The 13,542-nt window shown below is 33.9% G+C and overlaps 1 protein-coding gene across 1 annotated transcript; it reads right to left on the reverse strand.

Moving 5' to 3' along the window:
- Positions 1-3,677: 3,677 nt before the first annotated feature.
- On the reverse strand, positions 3,678-13,408 carry LOC115963350 (isochorismate synthase 2, chloroplastic). The gene is made up of 16 exons (XM_031082315.1): positions 13,221-13,408; positions 12,915-13,103; positions 11,497-11,735; positions 10,308-10,425; positions 10,095-10,211; positions 9,864-10,010; positions 9,691-9,765; positions 9,488-9,556; positions 8,330-8,448; positions 8,126-8,183; positions 7,361-7,471; positions 6,513-6,597; positions 5,182-5,279; positions 4,757-4,849; positions 4,409-4,479; positions 3,678-4,182 (listed from the first exon to the last, which is right to left on the reverse strand). The coding sequence occupies exons 1-15, from the start codon at positions 13,344-13,346 to the stop codon at positions 4,426-4,428; spliced, it is 1,698 nt and encodes a 565-aa protein (XP_030938175.1). The 5' UTR covers positions 13,347-13,408; the 3' UTR covers positions 3,678-4,182; positions 4,409-4,425.
- Between the last annotated feature and the right edge of the window lie 134 nt (positions 13,409-13,542).

A 13,542-nucleotide genomic window follows, 5' to 3' on the forward strand; every position in this document is an offset into this window, starting at 1 on the left:
TGCCCCCTCTCACCATCAAATACACAAAACAACCAAATCATGATATGAAAATGAGATAAGAAACTCGCAGCAATTGATGAAGAGATCAAAGACAAGAGAATAGCAATAGAAACGTAAGAAAACACATGGCAAAGAGTGGTGTACTGCCGCTAGGGTTGGGGTCAATGGTACTTATGTCTTTTACTAAGGCTAATACATCTGGTTCATCTCAACCTTACATGGATAAGCACTATTTCAAAAGATAAGTTCATAAAACACCATAGGCCATACTCTACACCAAAAAAAGTCTACTACATTAAGGGTTAATACAACAATATAAATATATATATATATATATATATATATATATATATAGTAGTATTAGGCAAGATATCACATCTACAAGTTAAAATTGTTGCGATAATGACTTAAAAATGCTAAATTATTGCATTAACAATAATTAGTTGCAATAACTTATAATTTCAGATGGAATAGAAACTTTAATATGTTAGAAAAAATTGTTGCAATAATTTAAAATGAAGAAATCATTGCAATAAATTGATACCAATTATTTTTGTAAACTATTGCAACGAAAATTGTGAACTAATAGCTTATTGCAACAAAGTTATCATTGCAATAGTTTGAAATTAATTCTTTTACAATGCCTGACACCTTACCTTTGACAATTAAAAATTGTTGTGAAATTGTTATGGACATAACACTTTCCAAGTCTCCATTATTTGCCTACACATTAAAGTCACTAATATTTTTGTGCGCCCACGCACGTGTTATAATTCCATATGTTTGAAGCAAAACTAAATGGAGCTAAGAAAGTGAAACACTGTCTGTTCCCTCTTTTTCTTTTCTTTTCTTCCATTCTATCGTCATTTTCCATAGCTATGAAGTAACAAAGCTAAGTCCTTGAAAGTGCTCTGAATCCGACCATGTCTCTAAAGAAGGTGATCCGTAAGTTCATTATCGAGTTTAGAGAAGCGGTAGTGGAGGTGGACTTGGTTGAGTGGACATCATTTTCACATAAACACACTACTAATGCCACTCACAACCTACCACTTCAACAAATTGTGCAAAAAAAATTGTTTAGCTAGACTCGTTGCTAAACTTATTCCTTTACTGAGTCAAATAGCAAAAATGTTTCTTTAATATTTGGTGATGTCTTTTCATAGAATTTTTAAGTATGGTCAAGAAAGAGTTCTGGTTTAGCAATAGCATGAAGCTTTTGATCTTTTGTTGGTTGCATGCTCTTTGACATTCTGCTTGAGCATTACCCGGTTAAATTCTGAAATGGTGGGCAACCAATATATATAAGCAAAGATTTCATGTAGGAGAATATGGAATTGTATCATGTGACAAATTTCTTGAAATTACCTTTATTTAGACTTCTACTTCAACAAAGTTTGTATTTATATCAAAATATTAGTTCATTGAATTAAACAATAGAGTAAATGCATATATTAATTATTTATAGTTATGCTTTAATTATTTATATCAAATGAATTTATATGATTACTTTTATAAAATCTATATAAGAAATAATTTTTAGTTAAAATAATGATAATAAATTTAGAATATGACATTCTTTCTCATGTTTTGTTGCTTTGATAATAATTGACTCAAAAGGCATAAAAAATTAAATATTTGTTAATTCATATAGATATGTTTATTGTATGTAATTAGAAAGATTAAATATGTTTATTGTGTTATATTAATTATTTTAAGCATAATAAAATTTTAATATCATTTTTCTAAGATTTATACGAGAAACAATTGAATTTTTTGTTATGTGAGAAACAATTGATTTAAAACATGTTATTCTTGCTCAAATTTATTTGTTTTTGTAAAAATTGAAACAATGTCTAACAAAAAGGGGAAAAAAAAAAAGTAGTTATACACAATCAAGAATGTAAAAAAATTATTGAAGGACATTTGCATTTTTTAGTAGACAAGAAACATGCCTATCTATATTATCCACTATATCATGCAATTTTCAATTTGTAAAACATATATAGTATGATAAAATCATTATCACACTATTCATAATGTTTTTCTATTTCGTCTATAAAAATAACTAAAATTACAATTTCTTACAAATAAATTTATTGAATTTTTTTTTATGCATCGATAGTTAGGGTGGGGATTTAAAACCTAGATGTCTCTATTAAAAACATTATGAGATATCAACCAGCTAAGCTAAAAGATTCTTACCAAAACTTATTGAAATATTAGAGAAAACTAATAATAAGTTGCACTATACATCGTGCGGAAATTTAGCTAATATAACTTAAAAGAATCATTGCCCAAAGTAGAATCTAGATCATGGAAGGCTAAACTAAGCACACGAAAATGATTTTATTTAGGTTGCTTAAATTCTATCCCTCAGAGTGAATGGAACTCATGGTATTGGAGTTCAAAGGGTGATTTGATGTTGAATGGAGCCTTCTTTTTCCAATCTAGAGGTCCAATTAGAAATATGTACAAAGAAGATATGAAACCAAAGACTTTTGAAGTAAGCTCGACAGACTTTGCAGGTCATCTCAAGTGCGATGGGCATAAGCCTTGTTGAGATACGTATACATGTATATCTATATGGATCTCAAACAAAACTAAACCATGTGGTTAAAATAGAGGTTGTAGACAACTCAGAGGAAAGAATATCATTTTTCTAATTGGTTTTGCTGTTTCTATTTTCTATAAATGTTTGAGAGATGACACAGAGAGAAGATTTGCATTCTTGATAGAATAATATTTTCCTGTTTTTTGGCTAATAGTACTTTATTAAGCAACTTTGACATGGACTATTCTCTTTTCATAACTTGTGGTAAATTGTGATGGTTAACATCACATTTACATGAATACTAATGCCACTCACAACCTAGCACTTCAACAAGTTGTTTAAAAAAATTGACTAACTAGATCTGTTGCTAGACGTATTCCTTTACTAAGTCAAATAGCAAAAATGTTTCTTTAATATTCGAAGGGTCTTTTCATAGAATTTTTAAGTATGGTCAAGAAAGAGTTCTGGTTAAGCAATAGCATGGAGCTTTTGTTTAACAGGTTAAATTTGAAAGGGCTTAAATGGAAGGGCAATCTAACTTAAAAGAGGTATTGCCCAAAATAGACTCCAGATCATGGCAGCTAAGCCAAGCCATAGAGCTTGAAGATGATTTTATTTAGGTTGCTTAATGGGCATAAATAAGCCAATCTGGAACTAAAATGAGTAGCTTTATCATCTATTCCATGGGCTATATACCCAAAAATAATTAATTCTGACTACTTAATATAAGCATCTGAAATAAATTCTCAGATTATATTTCTGCTAATACAGGAGTAGTTCTGACTACTTAATATAAGCATCTGAAATAAATTCTCAGATTATATTTCTGCTAATACAGGAGTAGTCAGTCACATGGGAAAGATTAACTTAAATTAGCAACGCAATAGTTAGATTATTATTTCTGCTAAATTCATTCAAAAACATCCAGGTTCAGAGATGCTTAGCAAATTAAAAATGAACTTGAAATAAAATTCAACAGAACCCAATGTGGAAAGACGGTCAACCAGCCAAAGATGAAAAAACTTGGCAGTTTCCATTTCAAACAAAGCCAAGTCAACAATTTGAACCTACAACACTAGCTCATGGAACTACGCTGGAGTGAAAGATTACGCAATGCAACTCAAAATAGGAATCAACCAGCAGGAACAATCCACTCTTCAATAAAGAAATCCAGTCTCCACTTTAGGACATCAGTCGCCACATAAATTTAAATTTCTAATTTGTGGTAAATTATTAACACAAAACCACTCAAATTTACAACCTCCAAGAGATGCAATTTCTGCAAGAATGTTTTGCTTAAGGCATGTCCCTCCTATATTTGAAGCCAAAAGGATACTGAAATAATACTACCAAGGTCACAGCTTATTTGAACAGGTATAAGACATGTAGATGTTTAACACATTCAAATTAAATAGATGTAATGGAGATAAGACTAGTTCTCCGGATGCTGCATAAGACTGAAGTTATATTTCAGAAGATCTGCGATGACATAATCTACCACCCTGCAACCTCATTTCCCCATGAATATTGCAAAGCCAGAGTTGCTGTATATACAGTTTGCCTATGATTATTGTAACTTCTCCAGCAACTTGACCTTTGTTTTAATGCTTTCCACTGGTTACTACACCAATCTGGACAAATTGAACAATCAGAATAAGTTCTAAGAATTTTTAAGGAAAATATAGGGTACAACTAGTTTGGAACATATGAACTGTAATCTATATGTCTCATCAACTCAGTAGCAAACTTCTCTCTCTGTAGAATTCATTGCGGATTCATACAAAGAAGAAAGAGAAAGAAACAAACTTATGTTCAGAGAATGCTGCAATCAAAAAAGACTATGTCACAGCGACTAACCTTTCAGTCTATACTCCTCAAGTTATCAACTTTTGGTGCAGAGGCACTTCAAGCTTAAGCAACTTGGTAAACTGCAGAACAGACATATATAAATGGCATTCAGCAGCGTGTTCCAACAGAGCTGATGATGATGCAAAAACATGGGCTCTTAAGAGTTGAAGCAAACACAAACACAGTGGCTCTTAACAAAGTTTGTGCCCTTCACACGCATAAACTTGGATACATATAAACCAGATTATAAAGAGCAACGACACACGTTCAAACAAACACACCTCACACACCCATGCAAAACCCATCCATATACATCCCCATCCACCCACCCATATGCAATTGCATGCACAGGTATACCTGAGATGTCTTGAGTTCCAGCTCATCCCACTCTAAAGATGGATTGCTTCCTTCCACTATCCCTGTTCCAGCATAGATCAATGCACCAAGACCCTAGGTTCCAAGTTGGTAAGCAGTAAGATGTTGGCAACAGCATGAATACAATTCTTATGAACATCAACGTGGGAGAGGTATTTATCCAAAAAAAAAAAAGTAGGAAACAGCAATAGAATTAACTTAGGTCAGCGTGACCCTAGATAAATTATTCTTACTACTACTAAAAGCTTACTATTAATAAAATTTCTCTTATTAGTTCTGCCCCATCTTAAAAAAATGGGGAACCACTACTCAATCTAACAACAACATCATAAGTTTTGAATGTAGTTCCTACTAGCTAAAAGAGAGGGAGAAAAAAATAAATAAATAGAAGAATTCACTTAGCTCACCTTTTCCACTAATGCTGACCTGATGCCAACAGCAAACTCACTCTCTCCTCCTCCAAACCAACCAACAGGCCCAGCATACATTCCTCGGTCAAATACTTCTAAAAAAGATATATAACACAATTTTACAAACATTAGCAACCAAAAACGCTCTTTGGTTTTAAAAAGTAGGTTTTAGAAGGCATATCAAATCTTTTTTTTTTTTTTTTTTTTGGGTATAAGTTAGAAAATTTATTAAAGAAAATCAAAGAGCCTCCCAGTACACTAGATTTATACTAAGATGGCCAAACTCAAGCAAAGTCACTGCAATCTAGAAAATAAATAGAGGTAGGAAAGGCATGGCCTGGTAACACCACCATCTAATCAAACAGAAATGTAAAAGGATCAGCTTCAAATCTGTCGTACACCGTTCTGAATCTTCAAAGGCTCGCTTATTTTGTTCCCTCCAAATAGTGCACCTGAGACAATCTGCCTACGTACAGTACAGATATCAAAACAGGTGCTGAACTGCTTATACAATAAAGTTTCCTGCACTGTCCAGACCTAGGTGACCCATCTGCAGAGCAGGAGCACCTCCACAGTGTGTGTGTTTTAACTTTTTCTTTAAGTTACATGCTATGTAGCCCGATTAAGAGTACTTTATGTTTGGTCCATGAGGTATATGGTTCAATTCTTAATACTCTCACTTATTATACATTTTCTATTTCAATCCCAGTTCTTAGAATCAAGTTCTTGCAAGTGCATAGGGTATCCAAAAACCATTTTGAAAGTAGGTTCATCCTCTCCTTTCAACAAATTGGGCTCCAAGGTCTAGGACAGCAGTACTACATTAAAGCCATAACTCTGTATGACACCACACCACAGTTCCAAATTTAGAAAAATCTAGCGCTCAATTTACAAATTCTACCAACACTACCTCCAACACCACTGCCCCAACCAACACCAACAAGACAGACTTTCTTTAGGACCACCACCACCACATAAACCACTTCATCACCACAAATAGCATAACCAGCACAAACACAACCACCACCTTCCCTTTCACACCCATCACTTATCAGTATTACTAGCATATCCCAGCTATTCCAAACATTATACACTTCCATGGTCTTTTATACAAGGTCTACACAGTTTTTGAGGTCTTGGTTTCCTTATCATGTTCTACCTTAGTTGTCAACTCAAGACAAAATTCTCTTCTCTTAAACTAACACAATCAAACAATACAGATCATTAAGCCAAAGGATTATGGAATGTCTTATTTTAAAAAACCAAAAAAATAAAATAAAGAAATTTAGGACAGTGCAACTGAAAAACTACAGTAAAATAGCAATTACCAGTTTCTGCAATAAACAGACGTGCCTCTTCTGTTGGAAACCCACAAACTGCTGGACTTGGATGAAGAGAAGCCAAGATGTCAAACTGGAAAATAGAAAGACAAAAAAGTAGAACTCTCTAAATAATACAGGTAACAGGGGAATGAAAGGAAAACTTCATTTTAAACCTTATAGTGTGGGGGTGGTTTCAAATTTAGACCTTAAACATTTGAAAGTTCCAATTAAAACCTTGAGTTTTTACATACATTTCAATTCACCCCCTCCATCTAGTTTTCTCTCACACTGTTTGCTAAACACGTGCCTAAAACAAGAAAAAAATTATGCAAAAACATCATTTTGATCCCTAAACAAACAAACAAAAAAGCCACATGGCCACCTACACACTGATCCAACCCTAGCCCCTACAATCCCCTCCCAAACAAACTATTGTATCTTCCATATATTAAAAATCAATATTTAAAACTTTTGGCCAAATTACATTTTAAACTTTATATTAATGGTTTCAAATTGAACCTTAAACTTTGAAATCTTGCATTTAAAACCTCAGACTTTCTTAACTGTAACAAAATTTCCTTAAATCTTTTGTTTAGGGATGACTGAGAAAGCCTAAGATTTTAAATGCAAGATTTGAAATTCCATGGTTTGATTTGCAATCACCCTTAAACAATTGGATCTAAAATGTAATTTGTCCTAAAACTTTGTGAACGTAAAGAAACTGCACTGTGATGTAATTTGGTTTCAAGAGAGTAAACAAGCAGGATGCGAAATATGCAAATTGAATCTGAATCTAAGTTCTACAGGATGGAAGGGAACTTATTATTTTGGACACAGCACTATATTGCTTTCACCTCATCATCCTCGCTTCTTAACCTGCCTGCCAATTGAGCATATAAATGCTGGACTCTTGGGAGTTTCCTTATCGCTTTCTTTGGTTCAACCACAACCCCATTACATACAGCCTGCAAAGCAGAATTCAACAGAATAAGAGTGTAAAGTGTGCACTACAAGGGTGCTGGTGTCAGCTGCTAATGCCATGTCACATGGCAATCTGCTTATATAGATGTTCTAGGTTTAAAGGCCAAAACGAAAAGGCAATTTATGAATGGTATCATAATTATCAAAATGCCATAATATGAAGAAAATGATGGTGGTTGCTTAGACAACAAAGAAAAACTCAAAAGTGCCAAAAGGACTGCAAGAGATAAGCAGGTCACATATGGACTGCACTGGTCCATTGCCATAGAAAAGGCATGTGACTCAACATGGACAATTAATAGGCTTACTATCCACATACCTAGATCATTACAGTAGAGTATTTGAGTTTTAGGTGGAATGACAATATGAGATAAACTCTTTTACTCTATACTAGCCATACTCTGTCCAAGGAAAAATAAAAATATCCTCTTTCTCTCTCTCTCTCTCTCTCTCTCTCTCTCTCTCTCTCTCTCTCTCACACACACAGAACATGAACTTGAAAGGGCCGAGAATAATAGATCAATTACAAACAACCTTTATGTTTTTTTCAAGTAGTTCAATTACATACAACTAATGGACAATATACAAAAAAAATCTATGCAACAAATCAGTTAAATTGGCAGCAAAATGAAACTTGCCTCTAATTTTTTTCGTATGCTTTCTCGCACTATTGTAAACTCAAGGTGGTCCTTGGGACTGCAAAATCAATACAAGAATAAGTTATTTAATACAAGTTGGATGTTAGCTAGTCACACGCAATTGAAATTATATCCATCATTGACAATGATATAAACATCCCTTCAAATGAACAACCAATAAGTTTAAAGTAATGAAATATTAACCTGGAAAGCAAGTCCAGTTCTACTTGAAGATCTAGAGTTGTTGATCTACCTCTACCACGGGTTCCAGCCAAAGCCTCACTATTAATGCTAAGACATTTTCTGTGAAATAGTTGCTCTGGCTATTCACAAATTTGATATAAGTTAAACTAAAATAAAAGAGGAAGAGACCAAGAAAAGAGGGAGAGGGCGAGGGAGCTTAATACTGAGTATAATTTAATGAACTTTTGTAGGACGGGCAAAGACAAATTTAGTTTAATTTAATTGGTTCATTGGATTTTATTAGCTAAGGGTTTAGTCATGGTAATCTATATGTGCATTATTATACTCCAACGGAGACAAGTTTATAACGAGAAACATTTCTATTGGAATTATTTCAATGCCTTCGTGCTGATTCCTAGATTTCTGCCCCCACTTGGTGCTAACTCCAAACAACCCTAGGTGCTTATTTCTAGATTCTATTTTTATTTTTCTGTTCTATTTGATTCACTGCATCAATTTTTTTGCATTAGATCACTCACTGTTCTGCATCAGTTTTGGTATCAAAGCGTAACTTGTTCCACATAATTTTACCCTTAAAAATGTTCCAAATGGACAATCATATAAATTAAAACTACTAATTTTATGCTTTCTTTGAATGAAATCGATATTAAACATCCCAAGAAGGATAGGAAATGAAGTTTAATGCTGGGCATCAAGTCCAAGGAATTTGAAAGTGAAATGATTGTCAAGTATCACCCAGTTCTGGGAACAAGCAATGTAGCTGGTAGCTGAACAGAAAAATGAAAATTCTATAATAAAAAAAATAGTTCCTTTTTGCAAAATTAAAATGAAGGAAAGAATACTTCCTTCATGATCTAAGAAGAAACTGACTGCCTTGTTAGAAACATAAGGCATTGATAATATGTATCCCATCCTTAGGGAGTGATATAAGGTAAGAAAGTAACAATGAATCCTCACAAGGAACCTCTGCCTCAGCATATTATCTTAAAGTTGAGTCATGCTACCATCAAAGTATGAATAAAGAAAAAGGAAACCATGCAAAATCTATTTCATCAGCAATAATTTCAAATTGTGCAACACTGTATAGAGAATAACAGAAAAGCTGTGTACAAAAACATAAGCTTAATTAATGTGAGATAAGACATGTAACCCAGTTACCGTGTTTCCAATAAATGCCCTTGCATTAGGTGGCTGTAGGCAAAACTGATAAGCATTTTCCCCTTCAACCTGCAAGTTTAGCTCATGTATGCTAATCTTAATTTGTTACTACAATTTTTACAGAAGTAATCCATTTATCAGTGAAGAAAGATTAAAACCCCCCCCCCCCCCCCCCCCCCCCAAAAAAAAAAAAAAAATAGTACCTGTAAACAAGCCAACCATGCTATAGGGTCAATATCAGTAGTGGTTACCACTCTGCTGCTTCGTGCAAGTACAACCTGAATTTTCAAGACAAGATTGATGTTCACAAGTAAAGAAAATGAAATCCTCAAAAACTAATACTAAAGAGAAGCTCAGCAGAGAGATTATTTAGCACCTTAATCAGTGCTGAGTTTCCTGTGTCTATCAGCTGCAAAGCTCTGTTAACAGCAAGATCCCAATAGGTCTTACTGGGAATGTGATTATTGCTTAGAATAAATGTTTTAGGAACTTCTTTCCGCAACTTTACAACAATGGCAGAAACCTGCTTCATTAAAGAATGCATAAACAGGATGGTGTAAAAGACAAACACCCAATATCTAATCATCGTCAAACCAAATATATGGACCTGGCACATTGTAGCCTGAAGTGCATCAATAGCCATTGCCCATGTCCATGAAAGGGAAGTGTCCCATGCAACAGTTGTGGCAAGCATTGAGCTTCCTTCAAGCTCATCTAGCTCAACCTGTCATTCAGTATCTAGCAGCAGATAGTATTAATACTAACAAGAAACATGACCTAAAGTTACTAACTACATCGTGAAAGAATACAACTTCTCTACCTGAGGGACCATAAAGTAAAATGAACCAAAATCCTTCCATTCAGATGATATGTTAGACCGTGCATCAAAACGGATAGCCCCATAAGCACGGATTAAAGGGCACTTATTTGAAAGAAACCTTCAAATAAAGAAAAGAGAAATCAGGATTCCCATTTATATGCTGGCTTTTAAAATGCAGAAACACCAACAATATAAAATTGATCATTCACCTTAAAATTAGTCCGTGAAATAGACTTGCATTAGTTGTTACTATGTTTCTTGTCCAAGTAAACTAACTACTTGACCATTGCATGCACCAAGCACTAGCAACACTTCTTCTAAAAGAAAAAAACAGAAATTTACACCCTTCATTTTGTAACATGGAGATGAGTAGCTAACAATTTACTCGGAGTCTTCATTGCTAATTCTTTAGAAATATGAAGTTTGAGCTTACGAACGACAAGGATTCCTCCAAACCATTATATGGCAATTCATAAAACCATTTACATGTGTTAAATCAAATGACACATTAAATAAATCATGTAACTAAAGTTCATGTGGATGGCTGTTTTTTTCTCCAAATCAGTTAGAATGCATGCAATTAATGAACCGTTTACAAAAACAACTTTCATGTGTTCAAAAAGAAAACAATACAATAAATACGGTAAGGTGGTTGCTGAAATAAGGCCTATTCTAGTCTACACTTATCACATTTTCCAATTTGCTATTCTAATTTATAGAGTGTAATACAAATTTAATTATTAGCACTTAATAAGTAAATAATCACATGAGATAAGAGTGTATGAGTTGGATAGTAAATAACGAGAATCCGATTGGTAAAAACAAAAACATTAATGTAATTATAACAGAAAGAAGAAAAAGAAAGAATTTCTTGCAATAAAATTATGGTCATGTTAACCTAGGAAGCACAGACACTGCATTTGGGGTATCATACCCGTATCATACTAATGTCGTACCCACCCGTGTCGTACTAGTGTCAAACTCGTATTATAATTTTTCAAAAATTACTCGAATCATACTAGTGTCGTACCTGTACCCATGTCCTTGTACTTCCTAACTATGAACAAGTGCTTTTAGTGCATTTGGTAATAAACTACTTTAAAAAAAAAAAAAAAATCTCCTAAACTAATCTATCTCTTAACTTTTCCCATAAAATTATTCAAAAATATATATAAAATGAGAAGAATACCTCTTAATGGACTTCCAATCGGAATATGAGAAGGGATTGATGTGGCGAAAGAAGACGGCGGAGCCGACACCAGCGACACTGACCAAATTGTGAGTTTTTGGGGTTGAATTGTGGCCATTTCCGTTGAAAATATCGGAATTGCCAGTTCGAGTTCGACCAGAGAAGAAGCAGCGAGGAAGAAGAAGGTAGTGTTGGGCGTGGAGCCAATCAATGGCTTCGATTTTCTGTTGGATTGGTACCTTCACTCACAAATCACAATCAAAAGGGTTTACAAAAATTGAATCGGAGCCAGGAATGAATAGACTGGAAGTTACGTTAGTTATGTGCGCGGGAAAGGAGTAAAGTACCCGCCGGAGTTTTGTATTATTTGTTGTAAAACCATGGGAAACTCCTTCATAATTTGACAGTGGCAATATAATACTTGTATTAGAACAATTTTAATGTGCCCTCTTTGTGCGATGTTTATTAAAAATTGTACCGTTAACGGCCACCCAAAAGGATTTCATTTTGAATGGAAAAAAGAAAAAGAAAAAATAGGCACATTGATAATGATTTTATTTGAATAATCAAGGATATAAATTTCAAGTTTAATCTTGAAATTTAAAAGATTTAAAAATATGACCCAAACATAAAGGGTATAAAGTACATTTTAGTTTTATTTCTAATTTGTGTTCATTGCTAGTTGGAAGTATCGTTTTTAATGCCTAAAAGAAAATTTTCTATGATATATAGTAAATACTCATGTCTTAAATGGATTATATTTTTAAATTGTGAATAATATCTTTCGATCAAGGAAAAATATATAGAATTAATGTTCACATGGATGTACTACTTATTCTATTTTCGATTACAATTTACCACTATTAAAATTTTAAAAAAAATTAAAAGTCACTCTAACTATTTCTAATTTACTATTAGTACCATCTTCTTGGGCCTAATTTTTTTTTTTATTTGGGGATAATTTTCTTGCATGACATACAATAATTACAACTTTGTACAATGCCTCTTTCACGAAAAATGCTTAAGTATTTTCAAAGTATAGTGAAATTATACTCCCTCTACTCACATTTATAATAAATTTCACCGTAAATTTAATATGTAAAGCTCACTATAAACGTGAGAGGAATAATATACTATTATTTTCGCACGCAACAATATACACACATTTTGTAGTCATGATTTCGTTGCAAATTGTAGTCCACAGTCACGACGGTATTTTCCCATACCACTTATGGTCGGCCTAACCTATGCACTGTAGATAGGATAGCAGGATAAGGAACAATATATTCATAGCGCACCAGCCAGCCACGTGGCAGAATCCATTTATCTTTCACTAGGCCACTACAGATAATTCCAAGTTACAATACATACTGTGTAGTGGCAGAGCTCATTGGATTACACGAAATATAGAAGTTTACCTGGAGACGAATAATTCCAGATGTAAATGGCGGTGGGTCTGATTTCAACTGTGAAATGGCCGAGTTGAGGGTGTCCATAGCCAATGCAGGTGATGGAACTGTTGGAAAAGTGCGCGTTTCAATGGTTCCGATTGGTGCTCTGGGGTCTCCTTGGCAGCCATTCATGGACAATGAACATGATTGATATTTCTGCATTAAGAAACATACATATATATATGTGTGTGTGTCAAAGCTGAGTTTGTAAGATACAAAGAAATATACAGACATAACCATAACATGTTGTTGGGGATAAAAAGCGTGGCTTACATGGTGAAAGAAATGAATAGATGATTGTCTACTGCAGGAAATTGGTGAGGCAGAAATACTGCATTTTGCTGGTTCTGGATCGATGAAACGTGCAAGAAAGTGCCCCGAAATACAAGCTGTGGCCATGGAGAGAGAGAGAGAGAAAGAAAGAGAGCTTTTGGACTATACTACTTTTTTGATGGCATAATCCGATATGATAGGATATGTGTAATAATAATACCAAATCATAGGGAGAGGGAGGATTAAAATGAAATACATATGCACGGTTGTTAATGTGACACGTGATAGGTCTTTCACTTTCTGTAATCCATCATTCTCTACG

This window comes from Quercus lobata, chromosome 10 (assembly GCF_001633185.2).
Source record: "Quercus lobata isolate SW786 chromosome 10, ValleyOak3.0 Primary Assembly, whole genome shotgun sequence".
In the NCBI taxonomy this organism is placed as follows: domain Eukaryota; kingdom Viridiplantae; phylum Streptophyta; class Magnoliopsida; order Fagales; family Fagaceae; genus Quercus; species Quercus lobata.

Coding starts and splice junctions, on each gene's coding strand:
- LOC115963350 (XM_031082315.1), bottom strand. CDS start 13,346: ATGGCCACAGCTTGTATTTCGGGGCACTTTCTTGCACGTTTCATCGAT. Junction 9,557..9,690: donor CATGGTTGGCTTGTTTACAG/GTACTATTTTTT, acceptor CTAAACTTGCAG/GTTGAAGGGGAAAATGCTTA. Junction 8,449..9,487: donor GGGCATTTATTGGAAACACG/GTAACTGGGTTA, acceptor ATTTGTGAATAG/CCAGAGCAACTATTTCACAG.